Here is an 18002-nt window from a genome sequence, read left to right as displayed (position 1 = left end):
TTTGAAATCCTATTGAAATCTTTTTTTAACAAGGGATTTAAAATAATTTATAGATAAAAAAATGGAGAGCTGGACAGATCCACCACACTGCTGTTTTCAGCAGACTGAATAATTGCTTAGCTATTGGTCTGCTTTGATTATCAACTCAGTTGAGGATTTTTTTTTCTAAATCTAGTTTCTAATATTTAATACTTTGACATATTTCATATATGATCATTAACACATTGGATTTAGTCTGTATTCAAAAGTGGAAGAAGATGTTAGATTTTCAAGTCCTTTCAGCCCAGTATGCTAATAAAAGTGTATATTTCCTCTAATTTATTTAGAAGAACAGGATATAAAACTTTGGGGTCTTTGTTTTCCATTGAAGATGGGAGTTTATTGATAAGAAACTTAATTGCTATTGATTCTCTGGATAACCACATAATTGCCAAGTGAAGTCTGAGTCACATTTGTTAGCAGTTGAATGATTAATTAACTGTTCTTATGGTGCCTATGTTGAAAGAGCAAACTGACTTGTATTATGGATTTAAATACAGTTAAGATCCCTTTGAGGATGTATATTCTCTTAGATCACCAGCTGTTTTTTTCCACTTTTAATAATTGGTAGATAATACTATCATTAAAAATTATTCCATGGAATACATTTCCAACTACCTTAAAATTGCTTGAATAAATTAGAGCATATATGGCAACGTTTTTATTTCTTTGCATTAACCATCTTCATATATTAATATCTGTGCTTATATTTATATAAACATGAATAGAATATATGATAGAAATGCAAATTATTTTTAGTAGAGATTGTCACTTTAATGTTTAAATAATGTCTCTAGGAACAATCACCAGTAGGTTCACTTTTTGTCCTTTCTTGCTCCATTCTCAGCAGTATAAAAACTGAGAAAATGTCAAAGAAAACTCCTTACTTGGCTGCTCTTTGTGGGGTATATATTAACTTGGTCTAAGAAGGCCAGAAATTTTGCTTTGTTTTTAAGTTCTGCATTTTGAGGATGAGTTCTCACTTCCTGGTGTTTCATTGTCTTCATGGCTAAAACAGTGGAATTTATCTAGAATTTCAAATGGCCAGCTTGCACGGGACTGTGTGTGGGAGTAAAGACATAGGGAGTTACCTGAACATACAGGGAGTTATTGCTAAAGGTAGTCAAATATGTTCGTTAGTTCAGCTGCTTCCTGGTTCTTTCTACAGATCACGGCCAGGAATAAATTGGTCAGTTACCTTCAGAACTGAAACCTGCCAGCAAATACAGATATTTTCTGAAACCAGGCACTATCTCTTACCTGGTTTCCTTTGTGTGAAGGTCCTTTAATGCATGAATAGCTGTTCACTCTGGTGTGTATGTGAGAAGATAATCACTGGAGGACCTTACTCAGCTTCCATCTTGCTCTGCCTTTTAGAGATATTTTCACTGGGCTCAACAAGAATGCTTTATAATGCAGCATGATTTTGAAAATTTTTCTGAGGTGCTGAGTAGCTATGGAGTCTTTGGGATTGTGCTCATCTTGTGGACAGGGGAGAAGAATACACTTTCTTTATTTTTAGGAAAAGTGATTTTCTATAAAGATTTATCTCAGACTATGACCTGAAGTTACATAACTGTAATAACAGTTAATGGATATTAACAACTATACACTAGTGAATTCACTTCTATTCTGATTATCATTCCAATTTGGGCCTAAACTTTTTCTAAAAAACATGTAAAACTGTATGTATGAATTTGTTTTGCAAGAATTTTCTATTAGACATAATATCACTCTTTATTCATAAGGCAAGGACGGACATTTTGAATAAAGCTTTATCATTAAATCTCTGTAGTTATTTTTATAATGACTTAAATAAAATTGTTTCTACTGTCATTCTGTGATGTTTTGAAAGTAGTTAGTTTAGACGGTATCTCTTAGGCTCCTTCTACTTTTGACATTTTGTGAACTGCTTCTAGGAATTTTATTTGCAATACTCTTCTCAGTTTTCTCTGAGGTTAATTGTTGGATGGTGACCCAGTTCATTGAGACCTCAGTCAGATTCAGAGTGTTATTTTCCAACAGGAAGATGCTGTTTGTTCCTTCACTGCCTTAATTGCTCCCTGTTTGTAAATTATGAACCCTCAGCAATTCTGAGTTTCATTAACACTAAGGTTATTATTTAGTTTTCCGAAATGACATCTTGCCCAATAAGACCCCTCAGGACCATAAGTGTTAATGCAGCTTGAGCACTAGGAGATTTTTAGTTGTCTTGAAATAAATAATAAATAGCAAGTTTTTAAAATTTTTTTCATTTATTATAAAAGCACTTCTGCAATGCCACTGCTCATTCTTAGTTCAATATTTAAAATTTTCCATGTGGTATGTTTATTGAGAAGAAAATGACCTAGCACATAGTGGGCTCTCTATAAATATGGGATTTACGTTATTATATAGTGTGTTGCTGCTGTCCAATAGGTGACTGAACAAAATCATGCAACGTGGAAGGTAAAAGTCACCCGTTAGCACAGGTTTATAAAATGGTTAGTTTCCTTAAAGTCACTGTACAAAGAGGCCCTTAAGCCCAGGTGATCACAGTCACCTTTGGATGAAAACACTGGCAAGAGTCACAATTACCAAGAAAGGACAAGGTGCACCAACACCGAGTGACTTTGGTGGTACCACAGCTGAAACCCTGAAAGTTACTTCAGACTTTCTGCTAATATCTCTCTGAGGTCAAGAGCAAAGAAGTCCTTCAAATATTTTGGGCTCCTGTACATGATAACCAGAAGTACTCTGGTAGCAGAAAATTTTTTACGTCCTAAGAAGGGTCAACTTCTATTAAATCATTGCTTAGTCCTTGTATCAGAAGTGACTAGTAGTGTTTTTTCTTTTTTCCAGATAAGAGAGAAAGAGAATGGAGCACAAGACCCCAGAATTTTGTTAATCTGATTAAAATGTTTTTTTGAGTATTCATTCTGTTTTGCTTTCCACCTGACTGGGACTCATTTTAACTGGAGTGACTATTGGAAGGGCTAGAATCACCCCATGATTCCTACTGATTTTGCAATATATTGCAGACTTAACGGCTATGCATCTAGGCTGTGCCATTATTCAAATAGCAGCCATGAGTAGGAAATAGAATTCTAACTATTAAACATCAAAAGTGATTCCTTTGCATCTCAGCAGCAGAATTATTTTTGCACCAGTTACAAGTCTTGGCTATGAATTATTTAAAATAAAATCTCAAGCTCTGAGGCACTTTTGAAAAATCTTTTATTACCACCATCACATAAACATAGAAAAGAAAGGATGTGTACTATCAAAGGTGAAACTCTTTCATATTTTGAAAGAAACACAGTGCATTGGCTTCTAAATATAACCCATTGAAATAATAACTAAGCAAAATATAAAATGTGTGCAGATAATTAACAAAATAAAAATTAAGAAAGGAAAATTGTGTGAGAATGGCAAAGAAAAAGTTAATAGTTGAAAAAGAGTGAAATTATATAGGAAACCAGTGAACCTAATTTCACCCAAAACTTTGTGGAAAATAATAACAGTCCCATCATTTTATCATCTTAAGACAACTTTGTACAAAGATGAAAGTTTACCATTTTTGCTTAGGGAAATAGTATGTACAGGGCTAAATGGCCAACCACATGACCTGAATTTTCTCAGCCATTCTGCAACTAAAACTTAAATTTAAAGTGAACTTTTGGAAGCAGTAAAACATCCAGTTCATTCATACTATTAATTTCTTCGTTCTTCATTTTATGCTTTCTTGTGTTGGATAAGGAGTTAGTATGTATTTTTTTTTGAATGATGCCTTGAATGATGTATTTATTTGAATGATACCAGTCACCCTTAAAATACATTTTCCAACTTTTTTTCCAGTTTTTATGTATGTATGAGGAGGACGCAGGTTGCATTTTGAAAAAGTCTTGATGTAGGTTTTTTAAATGATCTACTATAACACAATAAAAATAAATTTTTTTTAATATTTGTACTAGATGAAGAAAGAATATATTCCCTGGGGAAATAATTTATTTTAAATCATAAAAATTCTTTTATAGAAAACTATCTGAAATGCTTCGAATATAAACTGTTCTAAATATCCTGTTATATTCTGCAGGATTTCAGAGGCATCATCACAGCTTGTGGAAATATGAACAGGGAATCAGCTTTCCATAGTCTGCCAGGAACAGGTGGGAAATTGTTTTTGAAGAAGAGTGTACTTGTAGTAGCGAGTTACTATGGTCAACTTTCACTTCTGCCAAATGTGTGATTGGCTTAAACTACTTACATTTTCAAATCTGTTAATTATTCACAGTTTGTCAGTGCTTTTGCTTCACACAGTGTTGGTGGCTATCATCCACCTGTTTTTTTTTTGTTTTTGTTTTTGTTTTTTGATGAGAACCATGAAAGTTAAAATGGACTTCATTTATTTTTCCTTTTGAGTCTTTTAATGATACCACCCAAATTTTTCTGAATATGAACCAATTTCACAGTTGTATAATGGGATGGATGCTCACCTCTCAGGATCATTCTATGGTTTCAAAGTGTTATATCAAAACTAGCTTAGGGAAATAGCTATGTACAGAGGATTTGATGGGTTCCAAAAGAGAAAAAGGAACAGAAAAAAGGAAAAGTAGATTTTGTGGTTGTAAGACTTATATTTAGGGTACCTCTTGGGGTTTGGCGTCACCCAAAGACAAGAAGTATCCATTCATTGATCCTTCTCTACTGTATTTGGAGGCACAATTTAAATGAATTCAGGGCTGAATGCCAGTGTCAATCAGTTCCACATGTTTGATCAAATCTCCATTTTTGCCTACATGGTTCTTTAGAAACCCCAGCACTGAAAAAAAAAAACAAAACCTCATGGTAGAACATACTGTAGAGGGATGATAGATTTACTTAGGGTCTCACAATGATCTAGCATACCTGACATACCTAGTGGAAGGAAGTCATAAAATTATGTCCATGCTCCATAATGAATATAATTTATAGACCCAAATAAGTGTTATCCCTATTAACACTACACAGTGAACTCCAAAATATTATTATTGTTTGAAGCACCTCTTCTGTAACTGTCTGTAGAAAAGGGATTTATAAATCATAATGAAAATTAATTTCATTATTTAGCTTACATTATTTTGTAGGGTTAGTCTACTGCCCTCAAGTTACCTATTTTATTTGTTTAGCTCTGAATTTTTCTACAGTTCAATTTTATAAAACTATTCAAACATGCAACGAAGTTGGAAGAATTTAAAATGAAGCTAGATTATGCCACAACATTTTTCTATTCTTGCCCTAAAACATCTGATTGACTTTTGGGGTAGCTTCTCCCTAAAAATAAGGCTTTTATATACATATATACGTGCATTAATTAAGATCGGTAATGTCAAAACAGGAATTCTGAGATAGAGATGAATCCATCAGAATTCTCTTAAGGTAACTTCAGCACTTGGAAAAGAACTAGTTAATATCTGTGGTTAGTTCTAATATGCTTGTTTAAAAAATAGCCACATTACTGTAGTGTCACACCTCATTTAGGGCTTTGGCCTTGTCATGGCTTTACTAATAAAATTAGGCCTAAATATTTACAGGTACTTGGAAGTAAATTTAGGCGTCTGAAGTAAGAAGTAGATCTGTGGACTTGACAATCACTAGAGGTGAATTTATTGAGTACCTGTTGTGGTATTTTCAATGCCTGTGTTTTCCATAATAATAAAGATTCAAGTAGTCTCTATAGAGAAGTAAATTATTCTCAACAGTTCTTCCCTTGTTCATATTATGGATTAATATACAGTATAAATGTAGCCTGGGACATAAATAGACAATATCTACCTTATGCAGAAGTTTCTTCTGGCTTCAAGTCTTTGATTCACTAAACTCTGAAATGGCTTTATCCTTCATATCACGTATTTGAGGAAAGTTAATGTGATCTGAGTGATAGGAAATGATTGGTTAACTAATGTCTTATCCTTGGCAAGTGATACTTTGGGCTTCTTGATATATAGTACAAACACTTGCAAATACAAAATTTTAAATTTCTTGGGCTCCCATCCTTTTATCATTAGTAATCAGAATCTTTTAATACTTGAACAGAATTTAGAATTTTTGGAAATCCTTTTGGTTTAAGTATGTGAAGGAATTCTGTAGACAGGGTAAGAAAAAATTACATAAATAGCTCTTAAGTATTCTAGGTACACAAGTAAAGAGAAAATTTTAGAATTTTAAACATAGAAGAGGCCTATTTAGTTTATGCCCCCTCATTTTACATAGAATGTGATAGTGGACCACTTAGTAAGATAGACAGTGTTGATTTTATCCACAGACTAACCTCACTCATATAATAATAATGAGTAGGATAAAGACAAGAATCTAAGACTCCTAATGTCCACACTTACTATTTTCCTACCTTATGTCAAATATTGCAAAAATAGGATTAAATGTATTTTATAGCTAAAGACACTGGGCCAAGAAGATTAAGTGACTTGTCCACATTTATATATCAAGTGAGTGCCCAACCAGCACTTGATTCAGGTTGGCTGGTTCCAGAGTCCAAGCTTCTCAAGGTAGAATTGTTTCTATGAGTGAGTAGTGAATGAATGAATGGATGTGAGGCAAACAGGAGCTGTGACTCCCTGGATTTTGCGACAGATGTGGTTAATGATAAATACTGAGCATGTCTTCCAGAGGAGACATGGTAAATGGCATTCTAGATACCTGGGCACAGACTCCTGCGTGTGCCTGGTGAAGTGAAAGCACTGATGTCCCTGAACCAGGGAAAGAGGTTGGGGAGTGAAAGAAGGACCCAGAGCAGCACAGTTGGCTCAGAGGGGGTGAGTTGGGTGCGCCATGTTAGGAAATTTGGAATCAACCCAACCATCAAATACAGAAAGGGAGGAAAACAATGTGCATTTAATACTTGAGATTAAATGAGAGCACTTATAAAATGAAAATAAAAACTAATATCAGATGCCTTGACACACACACACACACACACACACACAAAACCTTTAAGGAAGTGCCCCCTGTTGGCAGCCAATGGTGTCACTACCAGTGAGCGACAGTGAGCATACATTTGATCCTCACTGTTTTGAGTTCACCTGGTAGAGAGGGGCCTGTGGAGATTTTGAAGCCAGGGTGTGCTCTGCTCATATTTCTTTGGCTTTTGTCAATCAAGAGGATCCAGGAGGGTGGGCCAGTGAGGGCTCAGGAAGCAGCCAAGAGACCAGCAGGGCACATCACAGACTCGAGGGTCGCAGAAGCGTTTCCTGAGGCCTAACAACAGGTCTTCATAAAAAGCTCTGCTGTGATACTCTTACCTGACTCCCATTGCACTTTGAGTCAGGTGAGCCTTGTCCTGCCTGGCTGTGCTGGAGTGGCTGATGAGATTCTGCCATGGTAGACAGTTCAAGCTGCTAAACTTAAATCGGTGGGCACAAGGTTGATCCCTGTGAGCAGATTAAGGTCTTGTTGACAGTTTTACACACAAATGGTTTGTTTATTTAACTAATGATTAGTGCCATTAGCACTCAAATTAGTGTTTGTTGAACTTGAAAAATGGATGTCTTTGACAGGATGGGAGGTGACTTTTGTACCTCTCAGAACCCTTGAACTTCTGTGGGTTAGAGATAGCACTGGAAGGCCTAGCATGGTGGCAGATGCCTGTAATCCAAGCATTCCAGAGCCTGAGGCTGGAGGATTGTCATGGGTTCGAGGCCAGCCTGGGTACATAGTGAATTCAAAGCTAGCCTGAACTACACAGTGAGACCCTGCCTCAAAAGAAAAAAAAAAGCACTGGACTTCAAGTTTTCCGAAATGGAAAGAATTGATGCCTTTCAGAGTCCAGTTTTAACTGAATTATTTTTTACATTCGAATTCTCTGGATTTCTGTTAAGCAGGGAACATTGTAATTATTCTTTTCAGACTTTTTTTCATTTTCCCTTTAATGGGTATGAAATCAGGATAAAGTGTTAATTATAAAGAGTTAATTCAGTAAACAATGTGTTAGTTCTTCTCTGAGAACACACTTTTTAAAAGAAAAGTATTTACATTATTTTTCCTCTATCTAAAACCAGAGGTAAGTATATAAGGGCTTTATACAATTTTGCTGAATATTTTTCTGAAGGAAGAAAGAAAACCACTTTTTATCAGTTTACAGAAATGTTTTAGATTCTTCAGTGTTTAGCCTGAAGGAAAAATTGAGTGGGAAGCCAGAAAGAAGCAGTTAGAGTAATGATAAGTGAGAAATGGGAAAAAAAAAGACAATGGAAGGACATTATCCTGTGGAAAGGATAATGAAAGCAGACGAGAATTTAAAAAGGAGGGAAACATTAATGAAAATTAGGAAGGAAATGCAGTGTGCACAAGGAAATAATGAAGATGTAAGGAAAAGTCCTGAAATCCTTAGTCCTCCTGCTATACTCTGATTCTTCACCATACAGAGGAATGGAGAATTCTATTGAGTAATTAGCAACTCAGAGCAAGGGTTGTGAGGAAAAGCAAACAATGGTTCTTTCCACTACATAAACAGTCTTTCAGATTCATTAGAAGACAATTTGGAAAATATTTGGTCATTGTTCCTTTCAGTCATAAAGGGTATGTGAACAATACACTTGCAATTTATATCAAATCTATTCGATTAAAGTTGGTTGAGTTTGACATTCTTTGGTTAATCAAGCTTGCTCATACTTTTTAGATAAGTCCCCTTTTGATTGATGTGAATTGACATAATGTAGGCTTACCGCAGTGCAGTTCTTAAGGGACTTCAGTGTATTTGGGGAATATTGTTTCAATTCTAAAGCGGAGAAGGGAGGTCAGAGGTCATTCAGCCCAACTGTCACTTGATAGATGAAGAAAACAAATTCCTAGAGAACCTAAGGGCCTTTGCCTGAGGGCTGAAGCTGGTTAGGAACAGTCTCAGGATTACTCACTTTCCCCAAGTTCACTGACATTTCCTTGTAACAGGCTGGTCCGGGATCTCAGGGAAAGCAAGGATTCAAGATACAGTCCTTTGTGTCTGCCATTTTACCAAGTCAGCTTATTAGTGATTTCCAGATGGAACCAACAAAAGGAAAACTTAAGCAAAAAATAGTAAGTCAAAAATGTCTTATTTCCAGCATCCTTAATAATTAGGGAGCTTGGAGAGATAACAAATAGCATCCTGCTTTGGAGGAAGAGTTTCCTCAGGTTCTAAAAGCCAGAAACTAAATCTTAACAAATCAAAAATATCTCTCAGCTTTTAAATTCTAATGTGACATCACTGGTGCCAATGATAACCTTAACTTTAAAGGACACTTGTGGTTTGTGCCTTATCAAAATGAGGGAAAATAAGTCTTTTAATCTCTGAAATGGCTACTGTTGTTGAAAAATGATACCATTGCCTGAAAATTTCAGATGGAATGTGAGAAAAATGTTGATAATGCAGCTTCACACAAGAGAAGAAACAGCATAAGCAAAGAACAAGTTTCTGATTGTAAAAAACAATACCATACCTAACCTTGTTTGTACTCCTAATGGTCTTGTGCCTTACTGGTCTTACAGAGACATTTATTTGATTTGGGTGAAACTTTAGAAACTCTTGCCTCATCTTTATGTACAGAGAGCCATACGTTGTAAAAGGAACTTAAATATTTTCCCTTTTTTAGAGCAAAATGATATCTACTTTTCTACTGTTACGGAAAGGTCTTTTTCCCCCTGCTGGGAACGGAACCCAGGACCTCTTGCATGTTAGGCAGGCCCTCTACCACTGAGCTGTGCTCTAGCATCCAAAATGTAATATTTGAAAGGTCCCAGTAAAAATAAATTGCCTGGGCACTCCAGTGGCATAATCGGTTAGTACAAGGTACTTATACAAGATAAACCACCTAAATTAATCTATGGTATACGCTTAAAACAGATAAAAGTAAGAGATAATTTAGATTGAATATTTCAGAATTTAATTGGTGTCATTGCTAGGAAATTCTTCCACAGAGAAGCCTGATACCTTCAAAGTTCTAGAGCCAGTAGATCCTGTTTAAAATTGTCTCAGAAACCTCAGATTTTATAATTGTCTTGTGTAATGTTATTATTTCTCAATAGGTTTTCTTTTTTTAAAATTAAGTTTATTGGTACATTTTAGGTATACAATATATAAATATTCATCATTGGAAATCTGTACTTTTACATAATCTTGGTTCTCATTTTTTCCCCATTCCCCTGCCCTCCCTTCAACCCCTCCACCCCTCCCTATTTACAAAGACTTTGTTTCCATTTTTTCATCTTCTCATATTAATTCCATTCCCTTCTATCCTTTCCCCTAGCCCTCCCACTTCCTTCCCCTTTGCCCCTTTTCTTCCTATTTCACATTACCTATTATACATTTAGTCCTTATTTACACTTTCAGTTTCTCACACTAGAGAAACTATTCAGTATTTACACATGTGTGTCCTATTTATTTCACTTAAGAGTATCACCTCAATGTGCATCCATTTAGCAATAACTCTCTCTAATTTCTCATTTTTGATGGTTGAGTAGTACTTCATTTTATATTAAAAAAAAACACATTTTCTTTATCCAGTCTCCAGTTGATGGGCATTTGGGCTGCTTCCAAGTTTTAGCTATTACAAACTGTGCTGCTATGAACATGGGTGCACATATATCACTGTGGTATGATTCTTTTAATTCTTTGGGGAAGATCCCCAGCAATGGAATAGTGGGGTCAAATGGGACTTCCAGTCCTAGTTCTTTGAGGTATCTCCATACTGATTTCCACAGTGGTTGCACCAGTCTACACTCCCAGCAGCAGTGGAGCAGTGTTCCTCTTTCTCCACAGCCCCGCCAGCATTTGTTATTGGTTGATTTCTTGATAGCAGCCATTCTTTCTGGGGTGAGATGGAATCTCAGCATTGTTTTCATTTGCATCTCTCAAATGACCAGCGATGTTGAACATTTTTTCATATGTTTATTTGCTATTTCTACTTCTTTATCTGAGAAATGTCTGTTCATTTCAGATGCCCATTTTTGGATTGGATCTTTATCGGGAGGTCTGATTTTTTTAAGTTCTCTGTAGTTTTTCAAGGGCCAAATAGATAAGCATATAACATGGATATCTTAAGAAAGGAAAAGGAGCATGTTAGAATAATCGTCAAAGAAGACATAGATTTGGCACAAAATTCGTAACCAAGAGCAATATGAAATTTCTAAAGTCAAAGAAGGGAAAATATAATTTTATTTCATTTTTATTTATTTTAAGTCCAGAATTATGAGTATAATGCACAGGCTATAATAATTCACAGGTAGAAAGTGATTATGAGTAGACTGACTCTACTAAGACCTTAAGAAAAGGAAGAACAAGGAAATGTGGCAGGTTTTTTAGACAAAATTTAAACATAGACAAAGAAATACCACATTCATGAAAAATGAAAAGAAATATGCAAACATTTGATAATGTATGAAAAATCAGGCAATGATGCAACTAAATAGAGAGGGTAAGACATAAAAGGTAAAGCAAACTGAGGGTATGAAAATGTTAGAGCTTCTAATAGTTGTTTTGTTAGTTTAACTTTTTAATACAAAGCCATAGTGTAGAATCTTTCTGAAAGGTAAGAAAATGACTGGATGACATCTCAAAATGTCTGGAGAAGCTCACAATAATAGCTCTTGACAAGCATTCTAGTTATATACAGAATCGTGCCAGATGCTATTCTAGAATTTGTGTGTGTGCGTGTGTGTGTGTGTGTGTGCACGCTCACTGAGGATTGAACCCAGTGCCTTGGACATGCTAAACATACTTTCTACCACTGAGTTACAATCCCAGCCTAATTGGCCATTGTTCTGCATGAGGAGGGCAGACCTATGAAGAAGACTCAAGGAGGACACACACAGGGCCTATGCTTTTACAAAAGATTGAAGGATGACTCGGGCAAAATAATGTCATCTGTTTATTTATTTTTTGTTTAATTTTAAGCATTTTTGAGTACTTTTATTTTTAAATTTTTATCTGTTGTACGTAGTCATAGGATTCAGGGTGATATTTCAGAGGCTATATACAGCATGTACTGATCAAATCCAGCCTCCTCTTATCCACACCTGAATAAAAGTATGTGTCTTTCTGTGCCTGGAAAAGCAGTTAATTTAACATAGACCTGATCAGGGCAAATAACATCAGATATTTTTGGCCACTCCCATGTACATACACAGTACATACACATACTCTAGAATGAATAGAAAATAAATTACAAGTTACACCAGAATTAAGATCAATAATGAATAAAGTGGTTTCATTCTATAAATACTAATCCTGACCATAGCAAAAGCAGGGTGAATTACCTGATGTAACTTAATTTGATTGATTGACTAACTGATAATGTTTTCTTTAATAATTTAGGAAAAGGGCCGGGGACTTAGCTCAGTGGTTCCACCACCTGCCTAGCAAGCGCAAGGTCCTGAGTCCAATCTCTGGTACAAAAAAAAAAAAAAATTTAGGAAAGAGCCTCATTGTTACACATAGATGAGGGCTTGGACACCAGGTATGAGATTTCCAAACATTGTACTCTCCAGTCAGACTTCAAGGTCTGACCCTCAAGGTCTTGAAGTGACTAAAAATTCAAGTTACAGTTTTCCACAAAATGTAGGACTAGGTGCAGTGGAGATAAAGTGGTATCTCTGTATTAGAGGAAGGGCCTATGCCTAGGTGAAAGGACCAGTTCTCTGAGCTTCTCTCTCTGCTCCTTGCTATGTAGCAGACAGTCCATCTCTGACAAGCTATGGTTTCCAAAAGGAGCCGGCTATGTCTGGACTTGATGCCTTTAGACACCATATTACCTGTCTGGAAGATCCTGAACTACGCTCCTTTCACCTAATTGCTCTCATTCATACTTAAAAGTTCAACTCAAAGAATACGTCTTCTCAGAAGCTTTTCAAGTATCCTCCTCCTCCTCCTCCTCCTCCTAAGTCTCACTGGCTTTTCTTTTCATGAGCTTCCGGAACATTCTGAATAAGACTCCTTTGGACACAATGTTACGTGCCAGTTAGTGGCCACAACGTGAGCCAGTGCTGAGTACAGGAGGCAGTTAGAACTCTGGCCAGCTGTGTGGCCCAGGACAATGGTGTGGCTGAGCTTTCACTTCTGGGCCATTTGTTCCTCTGTGAAGCAAGAATAATATTAACCACCTGTGTTAGCTTTCTGTTATTATAACAAATACCTAACATAATCAACTCATAAAGAGGAAAGGTTCATTTTAGCTCACAGTTTGGAGGCTGCAGCATGAAGCTGCACATCACGGTAAGAATGGTTACTAGAGCAAAATGGCTCACCTCCTGCCCTGGAAGCAAAAGAACAAGGTAAAGGAGCCAGGATCCCACAGTCCTCATCAAGGGCATGTTCTCAGGGACCTGAAGACCTCTCACACACACCTCACCTTAAAGTTTCCACTACCTTGCAATGACACCAAGCTGGAAATCAAGCTTTTAGGCATAGTGAGATTTTGGGGGGACACTCAAGATGCAAACCGTATACTGCTTCAGTTGCTACACTGCCTCGGTGAGCTCACAGACCTGAAGCATCTCCAACAGTACCTGCTGCAGGGCCTATGGTGAGCGCTGTGACCGTAGCTAGCCTCAGCCTCCCTGGTTTTTTTCATCGTTGTTTCCTTGCCATTATTGCTATTAGGGTTACTTGTCACAAAGGTGGCTATCATTGCTGACCTCCAAAGAATGATCCCTGGCATGCCATTTTAGGCTTTCCAGCCTCAAGATCGAGCACCCTCAGCACACCATATTTTTCACTGATTGTTTTATTGAGTAAATGGATAAATAATGGGCAAGGGGCTGTTTGTGGGTTCTGAGAGATTACATGAGATCTATGGAATATGTATCTTTTATTTGTTTGCCTAAGCAAATAAAAAATAGGAATAAAAACTAAACATAATCTGAGTATTACTATTTTATTATAGTTACTGTAACTTAACATTAAGTTATTGGTTCCTGGTCAACCATAGTCTAGAAGTACTACATGGAGAATTCTGTAAAAAACAATTCAAAAGTTTTAAATAACTCCTATTATATTATATTGTTACAATTTTTCTATTAGTTATTGTTGTGGATCTCTTACTATGCCCAATGTATAGATTAAACTTTATCATAAGAATTTATAACAGATGAAGCTGTATATATAGCTCTCAGTACTAATGATGGTTTCATGAATCCACTGAGGATCTTGGCACTTATCCCATGTGGGTAAGGGGGGACAACTGTGTGGGAAAAACAGATTACTACTTCAGTTCTAGTTTTCTATCTATGCACCTTTATGTTGCTTAGCAATAGAGATCTACTGTTTTATTAGACTGAGCCTATGGTTTCCTAATTTTACGGACAGTAGTAATCTGTTAGTTTCCACAGAGGACAGAACAAGAGGAAACTGCTAAAGAGCAGTAGGTAGAGAGCATAACATTCTTTCATGCAGAGGAGCAATGGGTGGGTTGAATGAACATTCAGAAATATGAGCTAAAGCAGATGCGAAAAGTGTCTTCACTGGTTGCCTTCCCAGAATGTACGGGTGAAAACAATATTTTTCCCACACAGTTATCCCCCCTTACCCACATGGGATAAGTGCCAAGATCCCCAGTGGATTCGTGAAACCATCATTAGTACTGAGACCTATATATACAATTTCATCTGTTATAAATTATGATAAAGTTTAATCTATTCATAGGGCACAGTAAGAGATCCACAACAATAACTAATAGAAAAAATATAACAATGTAATATAATAGGAGTTATTTAAAACTTATGAATTGTTTTTTACAGAATTCTCCATGTAGTACTTGTAGACTATGGTTGACCAGGAGTGACTGTAGCCATAAAGACGGACAGTGTGGAGGGGGTGGGCTGCTGTGTATCTTTAGCAGAATGTGACATTTTAATACATTCATTTATTTTTTTTCAACAAAAATTTAAGAAAGCAATTCTGTAATTATTCAGCTGTAGAGTTGGCTAATGAAGAATTTTTAGTGGTCTGTGAAGATGGTATTCATGATAAACTTGAGTGGTTGGAAGGTCTGTTTGTTGAGTGGTGGAGGAGTGCCACACTTTTCTCTCTGCTGCTTTCTTCCCCAGGACTTGGAAGGATCAAATCCTCTTTCCATTAAAGCTCTCCCCTGTCACCTTCCTCCCTTCTTTCCTCTTTGTGAGATTTTCAGCTGTTTCATAGCTTTGCATCTGAATGTATTCATCTACAAAAATGGAGATTATAGTCATTCCTACCTCATAGAGAGGTTGAGGAATGAAATGAGTTCATATGTGGAAGCCCCATGAACAGTATCTGACATGTAATAAGAACTCCCTATTTGTTGAATGATCAGTGCCTTTTCATTCTCTTACATCTTCTCTTGCTCTAAAAATCCAAATGCAGAATAGGATGGCGGTGAACTGGTGGGGTGGAGGTGAACTCTGGTTTAGAAATTCATCTTTAGATCTGCTTAAAGATGGTGCAGAGAAGTTTCTCATTCTCTCCCTTCCCTTCTTCTGCAGTGAACAGTGGTCTGTCCTCTTAATGATAGTTTCCCACAGTCCCAACTGAATTCTCAATTGTATTCCTTAAGGTCGTGGAGAGCAGTATAAGGCACTGGCTTCGTGTGTAATACCAGTTAGGTGTCATATGCTACTCTGCGTGGGTGATGGGGTGTGGGGACAGGAAAGGACAGGGAAGGGTACACACCTTAGTTCTAACTCCAGTTAGGCTGCAGTGGACCCACAGCCTAACCTCCTCACTCCTGCATCACACTTTGTATTTTGGCAGCAGTTTGTGTAGTAATTATCATAGGGATTACTTAAAATAGGGTTAGCATAGATTTCAATCTTATCTGGTAACAGTTAACTTATTAATGATCGTTGTGGCCTGTTGGCAGCTGTTCCATCTTTAAACTGTGAGGCAGATACAATCTCTCAGGGATAAGTAATTGGATGGAAGCCTTGAAGAACGTGAGGACATTACAGGAAGCATTTTCAGGAATGACTTCTGTCTGACTGGGACTGCAGGTGTGACAGACACCTATAATACCCCTTTATAGATAGGATGTGTAAGTCAAGATCTTGGCTACTTGCACATTTTTCCTTGGGTCATTTTCTTTCAGCACACTTCCCTGCGGATTCCCAAGACTTTAGTCTGAAAAGGCAGGAGCACCTGACCAATTACTAGAGAAATCTATGCTGAGAGGGACTGATCTGCTGAGAACCTAGATTGACTCCATCCTGCTCTTCTTCTACCAGAAAATATACTGTGTAGACTAGATCATTCATGAGGCTAAATAATCTACTTTGAACATAGTCTTTACACGCATCCCAGTGTTGGTACTATTCTAAGTAGATTTCTTTCCCTGAGGTAGTGGAGCTATTGGATATGTCATTATGAGTTCCCCAGTTGGGTAAGACTGCTTTTCTCCATGACAGATTCTGCTAACTCATTACATTTACATTTGTGACTTGTAAAATATCCAATTCATCCTTCCTTTCTTGCAGCAGTAGTGACTAGGCAATAATCTTTTAAAAGAACCAAAATATTGTTATGGTAAAATACACATAACAAAACTTACCACTTGAGCCATTTTTAAATGTACACTTCAGTGGCATTAAATGCTTTCATGCTGTTGTGTGACTATTACTGCCATTCATCTACAGAAAGTTTTCATTACCCCTAACTGAAATCTGGATCCATTCAATAACAATTAGGCATCCTTACCCCAGCCAACCTCTGGTAACTGCTGCAGGGACTTCATTTCAAGCAAGTGTTTTGCTGTTTTTGTTTTTTTACCGAGTACTTTCTGTGTTCTAGTGACAAAAGTCTGATGATGGAAAGACAATCAGCTGTGATCCTTACCCACAAAGATCTCATAAGAAGGTGTCAAAGAATTTGGGACCATGTTTTCTGTCCTCTCAGGATTCACAAGGGGAAAAAGATGCTTAGAGAACGTACAGAGGCAGGCTGGAGCCACGCCCTCACCATCAGGATAGGTTTCTTAGGAGAGACATCAGACTGAACCTTACCTTCTTTCAGCCTCAGTTTCTCATTTAATTTACAACTGGAATAATATGTACCTCAGAGGGTTTCTGTAAATTGTCACTTAACCACTTAGCACAGTATCTGACACCCACTGAGGAACCATATGTTTTAGCTTTCTTTTTTTGGTTCTGGCCACTGAGCTAAATCCCTGGCCCTTAGATTTCATTATTAAAGAAAGTAGTGAGCATATCTAGAGGGACAGACCTGGGAAGAGCAAGGCACTCAGTGGGCATGATGACAGCAAAAGTTCCCCCTGCTTCCAGGTGCATGGTGTGCTTCCAGAAACTTCACAAAACTATCTACTGCCAAAGGTCAAAGGAATATATGTTTATTGTTTCACAAATAGTATTAAATATGAACTAAATCATTTAATATAAACAGAAGGCTAAATATGAAATAAAATATTAACTAACACTGAATAATTTTAAGAGATTTGATTTGACCACCTCAGCTCCATTTATAAACCTAAAGGAGTCATAAGAAAATTCTAGCCAAGCATGGTTGGGCCGTGCCTGTAATTGCAACACTCAGGAGGCTGAGACAGGAGGATAACTATGAGATCAAGCCAAGCTTAGGTTACATAGACAATTCAAAACTAGCCTGAACTACACAGCAAGACACTGTCTTTCAAAAACTAAAGAGAGAGGGAGGGGTGGGAGAGAGAGAGAGAGAGAGAGAGAAAATTCTAGATTTTTCCTGTCCCTTGTCTCCACTTCAGAAAGAGATATTCTGTTACTTAATACAACATCCTTAAAGTCACTTTTAACTTCTCTCTTTCTGTCTTTCTCTGCCATATTTAGAGCATCTGTTTCTCCATCACTGACATTCCCTGTCTAGACATCTCATACATTGGCTGCAGAAGCTTCCTAACAAGCTTTCTTGATTTTCCTCTTATACCTCCTCCATCCCTTCTCCACTTAGACAATCAGATGAGGTCACTGATTCACATTTATCTCTTAGTTTATTCCCA

The 18002-nt window shown here is 37.0% G+C and overlaps 1 protein-coding gene across 3 annotated transcripts in view; it reads left to right on the top strand.

Moving 5' to 3' along the window:
* Tox (thymocyte selection associated high mobility group box) overlaps nt 1–18002 on the top strand; it is a 334717-nt gene that overhangs the window by 69625 nt on the left and 247090 nt on the right. Inside the window, exon 1 of one of the 3 annotated variants that reach the window (XM_087190352.1) lies at nt 767–9087. The exons of the other annotated variants lie outside the window; for them this stretch is intronic. Within the exon in view, the coding sequence (XP_087046478.1) occupies nt 9052–9087 (36 nt within the window). The 5' untranslated portion in view covers nt 767–9051. Of the gene's footprint in view, nt 1–766; nt 9088–18002 lie in introns of those variants that run through there. 3 annotated transcript variants of the gene reach the window in all.

This window comes from Heterocephalus glaber, unplaced genomic scaffold (assembly GCF_053883595.1).
Source record: "Heterocephalus glaber isolate CG9 unplaced genomic scaffold, H.glaber_assembly_v1.0 deba00001553, whole genome shotgun sequence".
NCBI lineage: Eukaryota > Metazoa > Chordata > Mammalia > Rodentia > Bathyergidae > Heterocephalus > Heterocephalus glaber.
This window is presented reverse-complemented; position numbering and strand designations above follow the sequence as displayed.